Here is a 19,591-nt window from a genome sequence, read left to right as displayed (position 1 = left end):
TGAAAACAAAGGCCTCTGAAAGTGCAATTTAGCCTTGCCATTTTGTTATCTGGAAAATTATATAATGCAAAGGAGTAGCAGGCAGTTGTGGTTTTTAAAGAGTAGAAAGGCCACTACTATTGCTCAGAGTATGACACCTTTATACACATTCACTGCATTCCTATAAGAATTTAATCAATTTTGTGTTTAAGATAAATGACATCTGTTATATTTTTAAAAATATAAAAACACAACTTCTGACACAATTTCTGAAACACATTTTGCTTGCTAATAAGCTAGTTAGGATACAACTTCCTCCATAAGAACTATTTATGTGAATTAATATATTTAAAAACTGTTGCCAATCCACATATGACACCATATTCTTGATAGCTCATGCTCACAGATCTTCTCTAAGACAATTGCCATCCAAGCAATAGATTCACCACCCTGGAGAAATTATTCTAAAAAACGCTACTCTGAAAAGTCTTGAATGCACGGTACATTTATTCCTATTACAGGATCTACATAAAAACATGTGGATCCTTAGGAATGCATTAATTACCTGAGCAAACTGTTTCCATGCACTTGATGATGTTACTTTTCCTGTTCCAGGCCTATGCATTGGAGACAATGTATATATTTCTGTGCTGGTTTTCTGCTTGGACCGTAGGAGTGCTAGGGTAATCTTTGTACTCAGTCCTGATGGGTTTGGGTTAGATGAACTAATGCACCATGAAGCATAAACAGACGATTTCAGAGTCGGTTGTTGAACAAAATTCGGTTTTGTATAGTTTAAGAAACACCAACTCACAGTTGTAGTGGTGCGCAAACTAGGATACTGTAACACTTGTTGGATGTCTGCTAGATCTGTCAGGAGAATTGTTGAGGTAACAGTTTTCCCACTGGGCTGGGATGTCATTTGTACCAACATATCAAATGGCAACTTTTGTTGTTTAGACTGGTCTTCAGTCTGACTTTCACCTGAAGGCAATGAACACTCCTGTGGGCTCAGACTCATATCCGATGCAGTTTCATCCACATCCAGTTCTTCTGGGGACTGCCTACCATCAGAAGTGCCACTGGACCTTTGTCCTGGTGAAGCAGAATCAAAACTGGGAAGCTTCTCCCTGCTCAATTGGGAAGGCTCAGTGGCTTGCAGATCTTGAGATGAAGCAGGTGATAATGGAGAAGAAGATAGGGTGGACGGCACACTTTCTTTTGGCTCAGTAGTACAGCTCTGCCTAACCAACTGAGGCTTTTGCTGCTTGGGAAAACTTTTCTTTATGTCTGAACTGGTGAGTTCTACAGCACTTAACTCCTCAACAATTTGCCCATACATTTTTTCATCCTTGACTCTCTTTTGTTGCTTAGTCTCCATAAAGAGTTCCAAGCTGCTTGCTGGTGAAAGCATCCGTTTATTTCCACCCAGGGTAGAGGCAGTGTCTGAACTGGAAGTCAAGCACAATGGGATGGAAGAGTCTAAATTAAGTGACAGGGTCTGTGGTACTTTCCACAAGGGGTATTTGTCTAACTTTCCATGCTGGCCTAGCATCTGTGCTATGTTGAATCCTATTCCATGCATGGTTGCACTTGTTGCCAATGTCCTTTGAGAAAGAGTCTCATCTACTTTGCAAATGACAATAGCAGGGCTGCTGCTTTGAGCAAGGATCTGGGAAATGCTTGTGTACATAACACTACCATAGGATGGCACATGAGTCTGGATCCTGACAGGAACAACTGTTCCTGGTAATGACCGAACAGGTCCAATATTCTGGGTTTCAAAATCTACCTGTAGCTGCTGCTCAGAAGAGGTATCTGTTGATTTAATGCTACTATCTGGCTGGTATGTTGCAAGTGCATTTTTAGAATACTGCCCAGATGTTCCTGAGTAACGCTGGTAAGTTTGCTCTTTAGTATGTACATAATCAGCAGTTTTCTTTCTAATATGCTCCTGGGCATATTCCAGATGGTATCCTGGGTGGCTTTCAGTTGAGAAAGGTTGCTTGGAGTAAGATTTGTGAAGCTGCTGTGCAAAATGACGTTGAAAGTGGGTCTGTGAAAGTTCAGAAGGCCATAGGGGCTGAGATGGTAAGTGTACCATGCAAACAGATGGGTATGGAAACTGCAGTAAAGTATTATGGATGGGGAGAAAAGGAACCTTTTCTTGCAGTGCAAATAGATGTTGCTGTTCCGCTGTGTATTTGCTTGGAATATAAGGTGCATGTGGAGTTGTGGGACGGGAAAGTGGGGATAAACTAGTGCTGCGTGGTGGACAAGAACTAGAAGACTGCTTCCCAGAGTCATCAGACTGTATAGAAGAGGGGGAATTAGGCCAAGTGACTTGGGAAGACCGGAGAGCAACATGCCCATGTTCCATTTGCTCTTGCTTGATATTTTGTTCTAGACTCAGGTCACCCTGGGAAATCTCAGGAGAACCACTGAATGAAGCCTGCCGAACCAAAAAGCACTTCTTCCTTTCTCTCACTGGGGATAAAGTCATAGGAGGTGCTCCTACTGCAGAAGCATGAGAGAGATTCCCATAATCAAAGGATTTACTTCGTATTTCTGGGATTTCAGCAGGGTAAGGACATGGCATCTGTTCAGATGAACAACGGCGCATTTCTTTCTGTTGGTGATGCCCCGGGACGGAAAGCGAATAAGCACCAGCTGGGACGGTTAAAAATTCAGACTGTTTACCAAACTCATCCTGCTTGGTTGACGTTATGAACTTGATACTATCTTCCCTTTCAAAGGACACTGAAAAACTTGAACTGTGGGACAAGTTGCTCTCTTGGCTGGGGCTGCGGGAAAGGCTTGTCCCTGTAGACTCAAAGCTAGATTCGCCAGAGGAGTGCTCCAGGTCAGCAAGCCTCAAGCGCTTTTTCTTAGGTGGGAGTTTTTCAGCTGGGAGTTGGGAAAGGGTTTCACTTCTTTGTGGCCACTGGAACTCCTCACTCGGCTTCTCTTGCTCTTTTGCTGGGACTTCCTTTTCTCTCTCAGGCTTGTCTGGTTCCTCTGTGACACGAATTTCAGGTACCTGTATGTTATGCTGGCGAACAAGTCTGGGCTGAATATGATATGGCTGAGAATGCTGGGACGAAGAGGGCTGTTTGCTAACACTGTCAGCAATTTCTGTCTGCTGAACCCTATCTGGACTCATTGGGGATGCTACAAGCTCAGTTTCACAAGTTTCAGATGATGAGTATATTTTATCCTGGCAAGCAACAAGTTCTGTAGATTCAGACCTTTCAAATGAGTTTGGCCGGCTTAATGAATTTGTGTGCTGAATGACAGAGATTACATTTCCTTTTCTACTCAGAGATTCTCCTGTCTTTTCTTGTTCAGCTGTTAAAGGGAATTCATCTATACTAGTGGCTGGACTGCCCGACTGCAGGTGGGGCCTGCAGATTTCAAAGCGCTCTGGAAGGGAATGAGCAGAATTGTCATGGCCTGGAAGGGCATATCCACTCCTTGTTCCTTCCTGGAATTGCAGTTTAGGATCAAAGTCACCACTCATGGAGCTGCCAGTGGAACCACTGCACAGTGAAGGTGTATCTTCCTCATCCCCAACACTCTTCTGTATTCTACGCTTTCGATTCTCAAATATAATGCCATATGTAGAAGATACTCCCTGCAACTGTGTAGGCGATTCAGAAAAATATTCTCCTCCTTGCTTTGACCCACTTACAATTGAAAGATCTCTATAGCTATGCTTCAGGGCCCCATGGTCTTCCCATTTTCTATAGTGCTTTCCAGAAGAATCCCCATCGTAAAAGGATCTCTCCATCGCTGAGAGCTTCTTCTCTCTCACACCTGGCCCTTTTTCTCCTGCACCTGATCTGCCAGAAACCATCATAATGTTCTTTCCCATTCTCCCATGGTACTCTGAATCAGTGTGTCCTTCATGTAATGATGGCAGCTCAAAGGCTGCTTGTCTTCTTAGCATGCGTTGAGGGGGTATTCCTATTGATTCAGGATAAAAAACATCATCTGAACCAGTCATCCTCTCATCAAATGAATGGCTTCCTCGTAAAGCTGATGGGACATTCAAATTGTTTGCAGATGATGTTGGCATAGAGTTGCTTCTAATGAGTGGGTTTCCATCTGCTGGAGGTTCTAGGAGGAGAGGTGAATCACCTGGGTGATTCCCTGGGAAAAGGGCTAATTCACTTTTGATGGCTGATGTGATGATCTGAGACTGTTTGGATTCTGTATTATCTTTAAAGACTTGGTTACTTTTTAGAGCACCAATTTTACTAGGATCAGTAAGTGCTTCTTTATTTGGAGACATTGAATCTTCAAGCATTTTGACATCTAGTCTAGACCCTGTGAGAGACAATGGCTCCATCTTGCTTTTTCTTCCCATTGAAGTGAGATCTTGATTAGCTGTTGCTACAGCTTGTGGAGTCCTTTGATTAATCCTATAGAATTTTCCAAAGATTATTTCTTCATAGGACTTTGCATTGGTATTTGGTGGACTTATCTGTTGCTCTGCACTCTCTGACCGTGAAAAATAACCTGAATCAGTGCTACCTTTACTATGGGGACTCAAGAGATTTAATGACTGCTCAGAATCTTGTCCTTTCTTCTCAGACAGTCTTAGAGCAAGTCGCTGCTTAACAGTGTGAGAGTCATCAGACTTAGTACTTAACGGGTTTTGCAGGTTATCAGACCCAATGTGCTGAGAGCTTTCACATGGTAACTGAACACCACTTCTAGGAATAATCAAAATAGGGACTTTCATTGGGCCTGCCAAGGATTCATCTATGGACGTGTGAAACCCACTTCTGCCAGTAATATCCAGTGGAATTTGTGGAACTGGGCTCAGTTTGTCAGAACCCTCAACTAGTAAAGATGTCTCTTCATCAGTATCTGTGCTCTGCTCCCCATCTGAATGTATTTCTGCTTCTACATCAATGAAACTGGAATCTAGGTCCAATTTTGATACAGCCGATTCTGTGAAAGGTACCAGTCCTGCCTTGATTGCATGAGCATGCGATTTCCTGTGCTTATATAAATTGCTCTTTGTCTTGAACGAGAAGCCACAAGGGACACAAGGGTATGGGCGCTCCCCAGTGTGGGACCTAATATGTTTCTTAAGTACGCTAGGTTTGGCACAAGCCCTGCTACAGTAAGGACAAATATATTTGCCAGGCTTTTTGGGTTTATGTTCTTTTTTATGACTTTCTTCTGACTGCTGCTCTAGACATTTCTGGGAATACTGGCTGTAAGCAGGGTTCAAACTGGAAATTTTCTTTCTGGAAAAACTTCCACTGTGGCTGTGCACATGAAATGGAAATAAGTCCTCAGAGGAAACTGATTGCAGATGGCCAGGAAATGGCCATTTATGGCCTTCTAGGCTCTGGTGCTGCTTTAGGTTGTGCAAGTATCCTTGTGGCAACGAATGCTGAGGGAAAGAAAGAGAATGCTGACATGAATATGGAGTTGAAAGGTGCTGTGGGTATTGCTTGTCTGTGGCTTGCTGGGTAACATCACTGGGTGCCACCACTTTTCCAGAACTGAAAAGCTGGCCAGATGCAGGGCTTTCTCCATGTTCAGGATCAATCTGGGCCTGTCCTTCCAGGTTGCCAATTGCAGTCATCTTGACATTGGCTGGATGTTCCTGTCTCCATCTACTTGGTACTTTAGCTGTTTCTCCAGACCTTGAGGTAGCATTTTGCCCTACAGCTGTATCCCCAGAGTCCATTTTGTCCCACAAGGTCTTCTAAGTGCTAGTTCACTTGAAAGCTGTACAGGCACATGAAGTGTATCCAGTGCTGTGCTTTATGTTTTTAAAGTATGATTGCTCCCATGGATTCAGAGCTGTTCCAAGTTCACAGACTTCTCTTTCTCTGTGGAACATTCCACACAGTAGTCTTTTAGGCATTAGATCTCTTGTAGGTCTATGCTAAGAAGTAACTGTCACACAGTTCTGTTCATGGCAGGAATTTCCTTTGAATAGTTTATTATACATCTGTCATGATTTGTATTTTAACATTATCCATGGTTATGAAGAGTTCTGATGAAGAATGATCCAGAGGGATATCTTTGCTCATTAACTAAAGCAGGTTCCCAAACATTCTTCCCAAAAAGATGCAGCTGCCTGCAAGGAAGAAAGCAAATGACAAGAGATCAATACAATTAAAAACTTAAGAGACAAATATTATGTAGTGGGTTTGATGCCAAAAGTAGATACATCAATCAATAATGCCTTTATTGCAGTCAACAAAACATAAGGTGATGCAATAGTTGTATGCATCTTACACACATGCACACACTATATTGGGAAACATAAACAGGTCATGTTAGGATGGTACAAAAGGATACAATTGAAAGAATGGGAAAACATTGTAAAATAGCTTAATAAAATATGTTTAAAATGGAGTACAAGACAGATACAATTAAAACCAAACAATAGTATGAATTAAATGTAAAATTAAAGCTACACAGTCATATTACCAGTAAGCAAGAATTTGAAACTAGATGCTGTGTGAGCTACTCAGTTGCCATACAAAGACAATTATTCTCATCTTTTCCCCTTCTTATCTCATAAAATGTATGATATGACATCAATATGCTATTTTCTTTAACTTTGCTTTTATTTTATAGTTACAGCTACTGTTTTTGGCAGCACCAGTGCAACCTTTACCAATGTCTGCTTAGAATCATAGAATCAAAGAGTTGGAAGAGACCTCATGGGCCATCCAGTCCAACCCCCTGCCAAGAAGCAGGAATATTGCATTCAAATCACCCCTGACAGATGGCCATCCAGCCTCTGTTTAAAAGCTTCCAAAGAAGGAGCCTCCACCACACTCCGGGGCAGAGAGTTCCACTGCTAAACAGCTCTCACAGTCAGGAAGTTCTTCCTCATATTCAGATGCTTCTGGAGCCATACTTCTAAATATATTGATTTAACAACATACAGCCATTCTACTATTCTTAGGCACCTACCAATATTCTAATAGAAAAATACAAAAGGCCACAACAAAAATTATCAAACAATCAAATTGTTTAATTTTAAAATACAAATTTCACAAATGTATACTCAAATCATGTAGCACATGTGATCAATGTAAACAAGAAGAGAATTTGTGACAAGTGAAAGGATAGTGGTTGCTGGCATTCTGTTAGTGAGTTACAATTGTAAAAGTCCAACTTATAATAATAAATAATAATAATATTTATTTATATCCTGCCCCAACTCCCCAAAGGGACTCGGGGCAGATTAACTGATAACTTATGTTATCATAGCCAATTCGGGAAGTCATCATGGAGTTCAGACTCTTTTACTGCCATGCAACAGTAAAACCCTTCCCCAAAACTCATATTTTAAAACAATGTACACCCCTTCACCTGCATTTATGTGTTGATAACCAGGATGGAAATTAGTGGAGCTGTATCAAGCTATTTTCCTGTAGTTGAACACCCTGCAAAGAGGTTATATTGTGGAGACCTTCTGAGGACTCTCAAAGGACTCAATGGATGCTTATTGTAATATTAATTTATTTACTTCACTTGTATACTGCTTTTCTCACCCCAGCGGGGGAGTCAAAGTGGTTTTCAACATAATTATGGCAAAATTAAATGCCTCACATATAGAAACCTAACATAACAATAATAACATACAATTATCAATTAAATCATAAAACATGACATCATTTCACATTAAAACATGGAATTAAAAATCAATATAAACATATCAATATAAACATTAAAATCATGCAATCCAACAACTGTAGTCCAGGCCGTTCCAAATATCATATCTATTGCACATACTCCCGATCATTCCTTGTACTGCTTACTTCCCCTCGATGGACTGTCACCTTGTCGTGGTGAGGGGGCTTGCGCGTTCCAATGAACCTGTAGGCACAACAACTGGAGTCGTGCGCTCCCAGGAGTGGCCGCGGGGGGAGGGGGGTTCCAGACCAAGCACAGTCCGAAGACCCAAAGACCTCAACGGCGGAGCAGGCGGAGGATAACATGGCACATGTTACAACGGCTGCGAAGGCGGAAGAAGGCTGCAACAGACTGAGAAGCCACGGTCATTGTGTTAAACTACATCACCAGTGGAACCTCACTCTGTGAAGTCTGTGTGTTGATCAGTTGTGCACTGACCTCCACACATTAAAAAAACCCACGCACAGGCGTCTTCCAAAGAAAATAAAAACCAAGCAACCAAAGTCCCATGGCGATCAGCGAGTGGCGACGGGGGCAGGACTGTGAAATCTGGAAGCCCCTAGTCACAGACTGGCACATGGGCGGTGGGTACGGACTCAGTCGTTCTACCTCAAGGTCCGAGGCAGTTGAGTAGTTCGGCAGCTGTATCCGCGACTGAGCAGCCCTTTTGAGGACCCACTCTGCTCACCCCACATGGGGAGGGGGCTAGAAAAGGTGCCCTAAACATAGTCTGCCTCACTTATCCCTGACTGGACTGCCGCGTCCAGTGGGGTCACCACCCTGCGGCCAAAAAAGGAAAATGAACTTCGGTACGTGGAACGTACGGACTCTGATGGACAACAGTGGCAGTGAACGCCCCGAACGCAGAACTGCCATCATTGCAAGGGAGCTGGGACGCTTCAACATCGACATAGCAGCCCTTCAGGAGACCCGGAGAGCAGGAGAGGGACAGCTGAAGGAAGAAAAAGGAGGCTACACCTTCTTCTGGAAGGGACTGCCCGAAAAAGACCAAAGAATGCACGGAGTTGGCTTTGCCATCAGGAATGATCTGGTGAAACATCTGTCCGAAGCACCCACTGGCATCAACGAACGACTCTCAACCCTCCGAATCGATCTTGCCAAAAACCAACGGGCAACCATCATAAGTGCCTATGCACCAACATTAGATGCTGACGAAGACATCAAGGAGAAATTCCACTGTCAGCTGGATACCGTCCTATCGGGGATACCTAAGGAGGACAAAATCATCCTCCTGGGGGACTTCAATGCAAGAGTCGGGCGAGACTTCGACCTGTGGCCAGGGACCATCGGAAAAGACGGGGTTGGAAACAGCAACTCAAATGGCATCCTGCTTCTCACCAAATGTGCAGAGCACAACCTTGTCATCACCAACACGCTCTTCCGCCAGAAAAACAAGTTCAAGACATCATGGAAGCACCCCCGGTCAAAGCATTGGCACCTCTTAGACTATGTAATCATACGCGCCAGAGACCGCCGTGATGTGCTCCTCACAAGAGCCATGACAGGTGCTGACGACTGCTGGACTGACCACAGGCTAATTCGATCCTCGATGGCTCTCAAGATTGCCCCCAAGCGCAGACTCCAAGGAAGGAAGACAAGGCGCAAAATGAACACCCAAGCCCTTCAGGAGCCCTCCAGACGAGCCCATCTCCAAACAGCACTCAAGGACCATCTACCCACAGTACACCCCGAAAGTGTCGAGGAACATTGGAACAAACTGAAGACCTCCATCATCCAAGCCTGCGAAGAAACTATTGGATACCAAGCCAAGAAACATCAAGACTGGTTTGATGAAAATGACATCGAGATCCAACAGCTAATTGACAAGAAAAGGAAAGCCTTCCAAGCATGGCAGAGAGACATCAACTGTGCTGTTAAGAAAAAGATCTACGGCAGTGCAAAAGCTGAGGTCCAAAGAAGGACAAGAGAACTCAAGAACATCTGGTGGACAAAGAAGGCTGAAGAAATCCAACACCTGGCAGATACCCATGATGCTCAGGGATTCTTCAAAGCCACAAAGGTCATCTATGGACCAAGAAACCATGGGATACAGCCTCTACGCTCATCAGATGGAACCAAACTCCTGAAGGACCAAAACTCAATTGCACTACGTTGGAAAGAACACTACCAAAGCCTCCTGAACCGCAGCTCCAATGTGGCCGAAGAGGTCCTCTCACAAATCCCGCAACAACAAACCAGGGACGAGCTTGCAGCACTGCCTAGTTTGGAAGAAGTCAGCAATGCCATCAGCCAACAGAAGAATAACAAAGCCAGTGGACCAGATGGGATCCCTGCTGAAATCTTTAAAGAGGGGGGACCTGAGCTGACACACCAACTCCACCAGCTCATAGAAAAAGTGTGGGTGACCGAGAAAATCCCAGCAGATTTCAAGGATGCCACCATCATCACCCTCTTCAAAAAAGGGGAAAGAACAGACTGCGGAAACTATCGAGGTATCTCCCTTCTAACCTCCGCTGGGAAAATCCTCGCAAGAATCCTTGCAAACCGCCTTCTGCCCCTCTCAGAAGACACCCTCCCAGAATCCCAGAATGGCTTCCGCCCCTCCAGAGGAACAGTGAACATGATCATCACTGCAAGACAGCTCCAAGAAAAATGCAGAGAACAAAACCAACCTCTGTACATGGCATTCATCGACCTTGCAAAGGCATTCGACACAGTGAATCGCAGCGCTCTCTGGACCATCCTCCACAAAATCGGGTGCCCAAACAAATTTGTGAACATCCTGCGGCTCCTCCACGATGACATGATGGCAACACTCTTGGACAGCAGTGGCTCCCAAAGTGACCCATTTAAGGTGGAATCAGGTGTCAAACAGGGATGTGTTATTGCCCCAACTCTATTCTCCATCTTCATCGCTATGATACTTCACCTTGTTGATGGGAAGCTTCCCACCGGAGTGGAAATCATCTATCGGACAGATGGCAAGCTGTTTAACCTCAGCAGACTGAAAGCCAAAACCAAGGTCACAACAACATCTGTTATAGAACTCCAGTATGCTGATGACAATGTCGTCTGTGCGCATACAGAAGAAGATCTACAAACCACTCTCAACACCTTTGCAGAAGCATACACAAAGCTTGGCCTGTCACTGAACATCGAGAAAACCAAAGTGCTGTTCCAGCAGTCACCAGCCGTCCCCTCTCCAATGCCAGAGATACAGCTTAATGGTGTAACATTAGAAAATGTCACATGCAGCTCCTGGAACGTTTCCATCAGCGCTGCCTCCGGAAAATCCTGCAAATCTCCTGGGAAGACAAGCGGACAAACGTCAGTGTGCTGGAAGAAGCAAAGACCACCAGCATTGAAGCGATGGTCCTCCAACATCAACTCCGCTGGGCCGGCCACGTTGTCCGGATGCCTGACCACCATCTCCCAAAGCAGTTGCTCTACTCCGAACTTAAGAACGGAAAACGGAACGTTGGTGGACACGAAAAGAGATTTAAAGATGGGCTCAAAGCCAAACTTAAAAACTCTTGCATAGACACTGAGAACTGGGAAGCCCTGGCCCTTGAGCGCTCCAGCTGGAGGACAGCTGTGACCAGCAGTGCTGCAGAATTTGAGGAGGCACGAGTGGAGGGTGAAAGAGAGAAACGTGCCAAGAGGAAGGCGCGTCAAGCCAACCCCAACCGGGACCGCCTTCCACCTGGAAACCGATGCCCTCACTGCGGAAGAAGATGCAGAGCAAGAATAGGGCTCCACAGCCACATACGGACCCACAAGGAAATCCATAATGGAAGACCATCCTACTCGTCCAACGAGGGATTGCCTAAGTAAGTAAGTAAGTACTGCTTACTGCCCAAAGGCTTGATCCCATAGCCAAGTTTTTACTTTTCTTCTGAAGGCCAGGAGGGAGGGCGCTGATCTAATTTCGTTGGGGAGGGAGTTCCATAGCCAAGGAGCCACCACTTGTCCCCACCAATCACAGTTGTGAGGGAGGTGGAACCAAGAGCAGGGCCTCCCCAGATGATCTTAATCTCCGAGATCTCGTATATCTTAATCGCATATATCCAGCTACAGAAAAAAACAATTGGATATGTTTCCATTCATCTGCACTATCCAACAACATGAAAACGGCTAAAGACCTGTGCCACTTAAAAATTGGGTTTGGTGGGTAGTGTTAAAAGATGCAGTTATGGAGCTATAGCTACATACCAGATGTACATCTTCTGATGCAGGATTCCTACTAGTGCAGGAATCACAGAAGGGACAATAAAATATAGCCCGAATCCTAATGAGAAATCAGCATTTATATCATTCAAAGCAATGTCTTCAGCTGACCCCTGCACTCTCAAAGAAGAGAAGCCAAGTATCCTATCAGACAAAGTCTCAGAAAGCATATGTATTATCACAAAGAGCACAGCCTCCTGAAAAACTCACTCAATCTAAGTGGAACAACAAAAAGGCTCTGCCAGTTTGCAAACTTAGAACAACTGAACTATTTTTCCAAATAATTGCATCTATAGCAATTATTGGATTTGGGCACTTACTTTTAAACAAAAGAAACTGGACAGGGTAAACTGCAATAAAACTTTTCTGATTTTATTTATTTATTTATTTATTTTGCAGAATTAAAATACCAAGATTATATGCAACAAAGATCTTTGTTTAATCTGAAATATTTTATTTCTCCTGTCAGAACAAAGTACATCTTTAGTAGAAAAATGTGTTTGTGTATTACCTGCATCTTCTTGGCATATACTATGCATGATTATCTTGAAGCTTCCTAGAGAAAAAGAAAAACATGAAAGTTCTTAGTCAAAAGTTTGATAATTATAGGAAGTCTTATACAGAGATGAGTATGTTAAATTACTAAAGTGCTTGTTTATGTACAAAGATATACTGGAATTGTTTTGAGGAAAAAGAGGAAGAAAGCATGAATACAGTGGGCCCTTGATATCCACTGAGATTAGTAGTTACCCATCTCCTCTCATTGTTTGAGGTGGGATACAACATAGTTAAAACACACACATAAAACACAATACTATAAAATACTTTTTTTAAAAAAAAAGATGAATACAGCACTACTAATAAAATGTGAATTTAAAATTCATAGTTTAAAATTATTATTATTTATTATTATTAACTTTATTTGTACCCCGCTAGCATCTCCCGAAGGACTCGATGCGGCTTACACAGGCCGAAGCCTCAAAACACAATACAATAGAGAACATAACACAACAATAGCAAAGCAAATCAAAACAATAAGCAAAATAACGACAATGGCAATACATCAAGACATTATTAAAAACTGGTTCGGCCGGCGCACTGGGGTACAAGGGTTAAAAGTGCTGAAATGGCAGGAGGCACGTAGGATTAAAAGTGCGGTGTGCAGCGATGATTAGTTATGCCAAGGTGCTACTAGGACTTGGGGTGGGGATTCCTAGTCTGAGAAGGCACAACGGAACAGCCAAGTTTTTAGATTTTTTTTAAAAAATTGATTTTAAAAATTGATTGGGGTAGGCCTACTGGGGAAAGAGAGAAGACAGTAACACTCCAATATCTGTTCTAGTTAGCTCAAAAGCCCTTCAACAATTGCCCTGCTTATTCTTTACAGTGCCTAAATGTTATGCAGGGAATTAACAGCAAAAGACAGAGCTGTGTGTTTTTTTTCCTGGTGGTACCTCCCATACATGTGACACCATTATAGGAAAATACCACAAATTACTGTATGTGTTCAACTAACCACATATTTAGACATGACAGCCATTATAATGCCAAATAATAGCTAATTGTTAATTTACTAAAGCATCACTCAATCTTTGTTTTTCTATTAACATCTTGTGCAAGAGACCAACAACTTTTGCTTAAAGATTCCCAGTCTGGTTTATTTGATAACTTTAATCTTTTAGGAGTAGAATGTAGGATAAGGTTTAGAAGAATTGTTGACTGAAAATGAAAGTATGAGCTGAATCCTATTGGGACTCCCAACTACAGCAGACCCATTGAATTGAAGGGATTTACATAATTTTTGACACAACATTCAATAATTTATTCGGTGACGCTATTATAGTTGGGACTACCAGGAAGATTCAGGCTATCAAACTTGGATTGATTTGGAGATAGTGTAAATTTCAGGTGTTAAAAATTCCCTTCAATTTATTTACTAGGTGACTTTCACTCTACTGAGTCACAAGATAATTTACAATAAAATGTTAAGGCAATATATATATACCCTGGTCAGTATATAAATGCTTGTTGGCAGAAAAATGTTTTTACCTGCTGATGAAAAGCAAGTAGGGACTAGGCCATCCTCTAGGGGTGGAATACCAGAGTCTTAATATCGCCATTAAAAATGTTCCTTCCATGACTCATCATACAATAAAGGAAAATAAGTTCAAAAGGAAAATGAGATCAAAGAATTATTCCTAAACAACTCTTACTATTCTTCAGAAGACTCAGTTTCATATGAAAGCCTAAGATACCGACAAAATCTTTTTCTGCCTCGTGACTAACAAAATAATGACTTCATTAATATACTAATTAATTATCTGACTAGTTAAACACCAAACAAATAGAAAGGCACAGTTGCTTGTGAGATAGAAAAACTGACTCAGAAGAACACCAGATGGTTGGAGGCAACATAGCTGTGCTATTACATAAATAAAGGAAATAACATCTTCCCTCACTACCAAATATCACTGTCAGATACAATGAGGGAAATGTCAAAAGCAGCAAGAATGCTCCAGATTCTATCACCATTCTATGGCCAATCCAGCAAGAGGTGCTCCACATGGGGTAGCACATGCAGAGACGGCTGGACAGAAAACTCTGTACGTGCAACAGTCCACTCAGATAATTCTCGGTCCTGTTCCAGAGAACTGCCAATACAGCAGCAGGATGCATTCCCATTGCTACGTTTGATTTGCAGTATTCTCCTCTTCCTTGTGCAGACCTCTTCCCTTCGTTCATCCTACTCATCATCTGCTCAGTATAGGAAATGAGAGGCTTTTGAGGTCCCTGTCACACATTATTCAGCAACAAATCCAGTTCTACCATTAACTATAAATTGCAGAAACAATTCTAAAAGTTTCTCTGACTCAAAGGGCTCCTCGAGATGAGACAAGTGAGTCAGGGGGTTGGCAAATTTCTAGTTAGATTTCAGTTGCCTTAGACTATTCTCTGGCAATTCGCGGCAGGCGTTGCAAACTTTTATACCCTTCTTTGAGTGAGGATCTCTTTAATTCCAAGTCACATCAAAACAATAATCACCCTTCTTTTTTTCCTTCTTTATTTTATATTTTTCTCAAATTGAAACACACTATTCAACTCCCAAAAATTCAGAGAAAGGAAAAAATGTATTTCAAACCACAGGACCTACTCAGTAAAGCCTGGATCAGTTTTTTTTTAAAAAAGACTGAATGAGTTCCTATGCAGATCTAAGACATTGCTACAAACAGCACTGTGAAAGAATAGAATGGAAGCAGCAGCAACCAGCAAAACCCTCTATAAAAGGCTACTATGCTTCTTGAAACCAATCTGGGGGAGCCTGGAGACTTCACACACACAAGAACTCTAGCATAAGTAGAAGCAGAAGACTGGTATTCTTTTACACACCAGGGCTACTCTTTTCCTGTTGATAAAGGAGCATTAAGTGGAGTATTAATAGATTAGGAGTGTGGCCAATGCAGTTCCAATGCACAAAAATCAAGAGCAAGCAAATTGTAACTCTTGAAGACTGTGTTTGTGGCCATCTCTCTAAACTGCTCAGACCACCTTTTTCCTGGCTCTGATAAGTCAAACTGATTCTCTTGGAAGCTTTCAGAAGTACTACATGTACTTTTAAAAACATAAACATCACCTGCATGGTTAAACATGAAAAAAAAATTCTTCAAAATCAGATAAACTGTTGTGGCCCAGAAAACCAGCAGTTGCTATCCTTGATGTAAATCATACTTAAGTAGGCAAAGGTAACACCAAAAATGTTTTCCTATAGGAGGAAAATGTGGTAACAGTTACAATTTAGGCAGCTTTAAAAGGGGCTTGGGAAACCATGACTGCATATGCAATGCTGGTATAAAACCAGTTCATATGGACTGGAATGCTGTTGGATACTCCCAGTCTGAACAGACCCACTGAATCGATTGTTGAACATATAACCCGACTGATTCATATTATGTAGTGTTATGGGAATGAATAGTAGGAGTCAGCTCAATATTTAAAACAATGAAACCAGAAATGCAATTTTTGCCTCATATTAAAATTTTAGGAAATAAGGATTCATTTCCAAATTATTCTTCATTTTCCTGTGCAGTGCATTCAGGAGATTTTAGCTAGTATACAGTCACTACTAGTGTGCTGATGAGAAATTCCAAAGGACAGAATTGACAGACACCAATACATGCAAAAGACACCTCTGCTTGAGCCCTGAAGAGGTCTGTTTTTTGCAAGAATTAGTTTCAGTGACTTCTGTCCCCTGATGCTGACAGAAAACTTGAAAAAATAATTTCATCCACATAATAATAATAATAATAATAATAATAATAATAATAATAATATTTTCATTCATACCCTGCTACAATCTCCCCGAAGGGACTCAGAGCAGCACACAGAAGAACTACTACCATCTCCCCGAAGGGACTCAGAGCAGCACACAGAATAAAAAATAAACAATACATAAACATATAGGCTATAATAGCATAAATTTACAACAGCAAATATACATAAAATGACACATAATATATTTTTTAAAAAAATCATAAAATTCATAAAGTGCAGTGATGTCTGTGGATAAAACTCGCAGTCTTAAAATTAGCATCCATTAATTATTACCTACTCATATGTTACTTCATAAAGGACTGAGGTTATGTGACAATGCAGTCGCTGTTGCCCGTTTTTGGTCTGAACTTATTTAGCTGCTTGTGCTCCCTTTATTTTATCAGTTTTACACTTATTTATGCTTTTGATGCAGAATAAATAAATGTGACACAGAGATAAACCATTTGCCTCTTACACTACATCAGGGAGCTTCGGACTGAAGGGGATAGAGGGGAGGGGGAGAATTAGCTCAGTAGAACAGTAGAAGACCCCAATTTGGTCATAGAATTTCCAAGTAGATCTAGGAAAGCCTCCCGAATATAAAATGTGGAGCAAATTATTGCCAATCAATATAGATGCATCTTAGTCAGGTAGATCGTTGGCTTGGTTTTGAGGAATATCTTGTCGTATAACATTCAGACAACCTTAGGGGCACAATACGAATCAAGCAAAGTAATAATCCCATCCTAATAAGGGTGCCTGTTTTTTGTTGTCTCAGTGCTGTTTTAATAAAAAGGCTAATTTAAAATGATGCAAGACACTTTGAGTTTCTATAAGAAAGGTAGGTTAAACATATTATTGCTAAATCAAAATAAAGGAAAAAACTCCTAGTGTCATCAAAATTTTCAGAGTGTTATCTAATGCTAGCAGATTTATCAGAAGGAAGTTGAAGGAACATGAAGCAACAAAATTTCAAGCTTTCTCAATTACACATCATTGTTACACCAACATCACGCCATATTATACTGCCTAAAAAAAGAAAACACGAGAATGTGTATCTTAGTCACATGCTTTAGTAACGAAAATCATTTGGATTCTCTTGAATCCAAATAGGTCTTGCCCACAAATAGACAGAGAATTCATTTCCTTATTAGTGTTATTGATAGAACAACCACAGATTTCCAGATTTGTAACATGTTTTAAACCACCTTACTTTTGGAAAACCATCTGTCCTTCTACTTGATGAGTTCTGTATGTCCTCAACATACATTCATTTAGGCTTTTCTTTAAAGTTTTGATATATTTTTGGGAGTTGCCTTGAATCCCAAAATTTTCTGCAAAAAATGTTTTGCTGAAAACAGTTTAGAAGTAAAATGCTGTATAGTATACCTATAAAATTCTGATGATCACACAGACAGTCTATATTCCACTGTTAAATGTTATTGTTATAATCTGGACAAGGAACATAATTGGGCAAGGAACCTGAGGCATATCTCTGGTAGCAGAAGATCCAATCCCTGGCACCATCAGTTAAAAGGTACATAGGTTCTCCTGTGACCTTGTAGAACCTCTCTCAGACTGAGTAAACAATACTGAATAAACTAAACGACAAAAATGTAACCTAATACAAAACACCTTTCTGTTCTTAACACACACAAAAGATCAAAATTGCGATCACAATCAGAACTTTAAAATGATACTTTTTTAGACTGCATGATCCAATGAGCACAGCCAACTGCAAAGGCACAGAGAACTAATTGCCTTTCCCCGCTGCATTCTTCACTGACAATACAACATATAATAGTACTCAAATGTACTTTTCCATAATCTGATGCTCTCTGGGTACTGTTGTGTGCCTTCAAGTCTTTTCCAGTTTATAGCAATTCTGGAGTGAACATGTCACTGGGCTTTCTTGGTAAGATTTGTGCAAAAGGAGGGCTGTCTTTGCCTCCTTCTGAGGCTGAGAGAGTTTGGCCATGGAAGTCCCAGTGGATTTTCATGGCCAAGTAAAGATTCAAATCCTGGTGCCCAAAATCATAGTCCAATGCTCAAACCACTGCACCATTCTGACTCTCAAACTCAACTATATTTTCCTACCCTAAGAGGCATAATTATATAACATGCTAATATGATACTTTTTAAAAGAACTATTTAAAAAGAAAACTATTTTGCGAAATAAAACTACATGACAAAATATGGACTACAAAATGCAATCTTGTAACAAGAAGGAACTCTGGTATATGGCTTTTCTAATCCACCACAGTTGTTGGTTTTTTAGAAAAAAAAGTAAAAAAAATCTATCTTGGATGTCCCTACTATGGAGGAGTATTTAGCTTCCCAAGCAACATATTTTAATTTAGTTTCTCAATATTTCTGGAGCTTTATAGGTCCCTTGTGGTTGTGGCTTTGTAACTGGCATCTTTCATGGTTTCCTGAATTCTTCCACGTAGGAATTAAACCTCCAAGTCTGGATATTGTTTTCAAAATGGAACTATAGTTACCAGTACAATGGCTCATTAGCCCACGTAGAACTCTTTTCCACATGTAGCTTTACCTCGACAAGTAAATCTTTTAAATATTGAAAATTGTGTTGTCTTCTGTTTTTAACATTTACTTAGTGATTGTCACCTGGATATTTTTGATATTTTTCATTCCAGAAAAAAAAAACCCCAAAATACTTTTTTCTTTGTTTATAACATTTCTTGCATTTCCTTCTTTTGCTAGATTCTTTAGTTTCAATGGTGCAGATGAATGTCAAATACCATAATTGTAAATAACTCTTTTGTACTTTTGGAAAAAACCTTGGAAAATGTAAGATTACTAAAGAAGCTGATTAGATTAGATCAGCAAAGTTCTTTACAGTATGAACTGTTTCTACTACATACCATTTTAATCAACTTAATGTACAGCTTTTCTGATCCATAATTTCTAGGCTGGTAAAAGCAGACTAAAAGCAGGAAGCAAGCAAAAAATCCACTCTGAATTAAAACAAATTGAAATCACTGTAACATAGCAAACTTCCTCCAGTTTCTTAATGACTTCTATATGGTTTTCTAAGTATAATTCAAAAAAGTCAATAGTAATGCTCAGCTGATCTGAGACAGCCTTCTCCTTCCATCTTCCTAGCAACATTGTGCCCAGTATTAGACCTCCCATCACACCAAACTATTGTCATGTGGCTGGGGCTAATGGGAACTATATTTGCAAACATCTGGCAAACCTAAATTAGGAGAGTACTTTGAGACAATGAGCGTCAACAGTCTGACTGTTGGGAATACTGGTTATGGGTGATGGAAAATGTAGCCCAAAACATCTGGTAGGGCATTTGTTTGAGGCAGCCAATTTGTGAGAACAAATATTGGTTGGCACACACCAGCCTGAATCTTGCTGGCTAATCCCAGCTAGATCTGTTGAA

At 41.1% G+C, this 19,591-nt stretch overlaps 1 protein-coding gene across 9 annotated transcripts in view; it reads right to left on the bottom strand.

The window, feature by feature from the left end:
• The window catches only part of HIVEP2 (HIVEP zinc finger 2), a 194,198-nt gene that overhangs the window by 21,513 nt on the left and 153,094 nt on the right, over positions 1 to 19,591 (bottom strand). For all 9 annotated transcript variants that reach the window (XM_067466313.1, XM_067466307.1, XM_067466306.1 and 6 more), the window contains 2 exons: positions 12,380 to 12,424; positions 545 to 6,085 (listed from right to left, as the gene is read on the bottom strand). In XM_067466313.1, the coding sequence (XP_067322414.1) occupies positions 545 to 5,689 (5,145 nt within the window). In that variant the 5' untranslated portion in view covers positions 5,690 to 6,085; positions 12,380 to 12,424. The remainder of the gene's footprint in view (positions 1 to 544; positions 6,086 to 12,379; positions 12,425 to 19,591) is intronic.

This window comes from Anolis sagrei, chromosome 1, assembly GCF_037176765.1.
Source record: "Anolis sagrei isolate rAnoSag1 chromosome 1, rAnoSag1.mat, whole genome shotgun sequence".
Taxonomy (NCBI): domain Eukaryota; kingdom Metazoa; phylum Chordata; class Lepidosauria; order Squamata; family Dactyloidae; genus Anolis; species Anolis sagrei.
The sequence above is the reverse complement of the archived record's forward strand: the minus strand, read 5'-3'. Positions and strand labels throughout refer to the sequence as shown.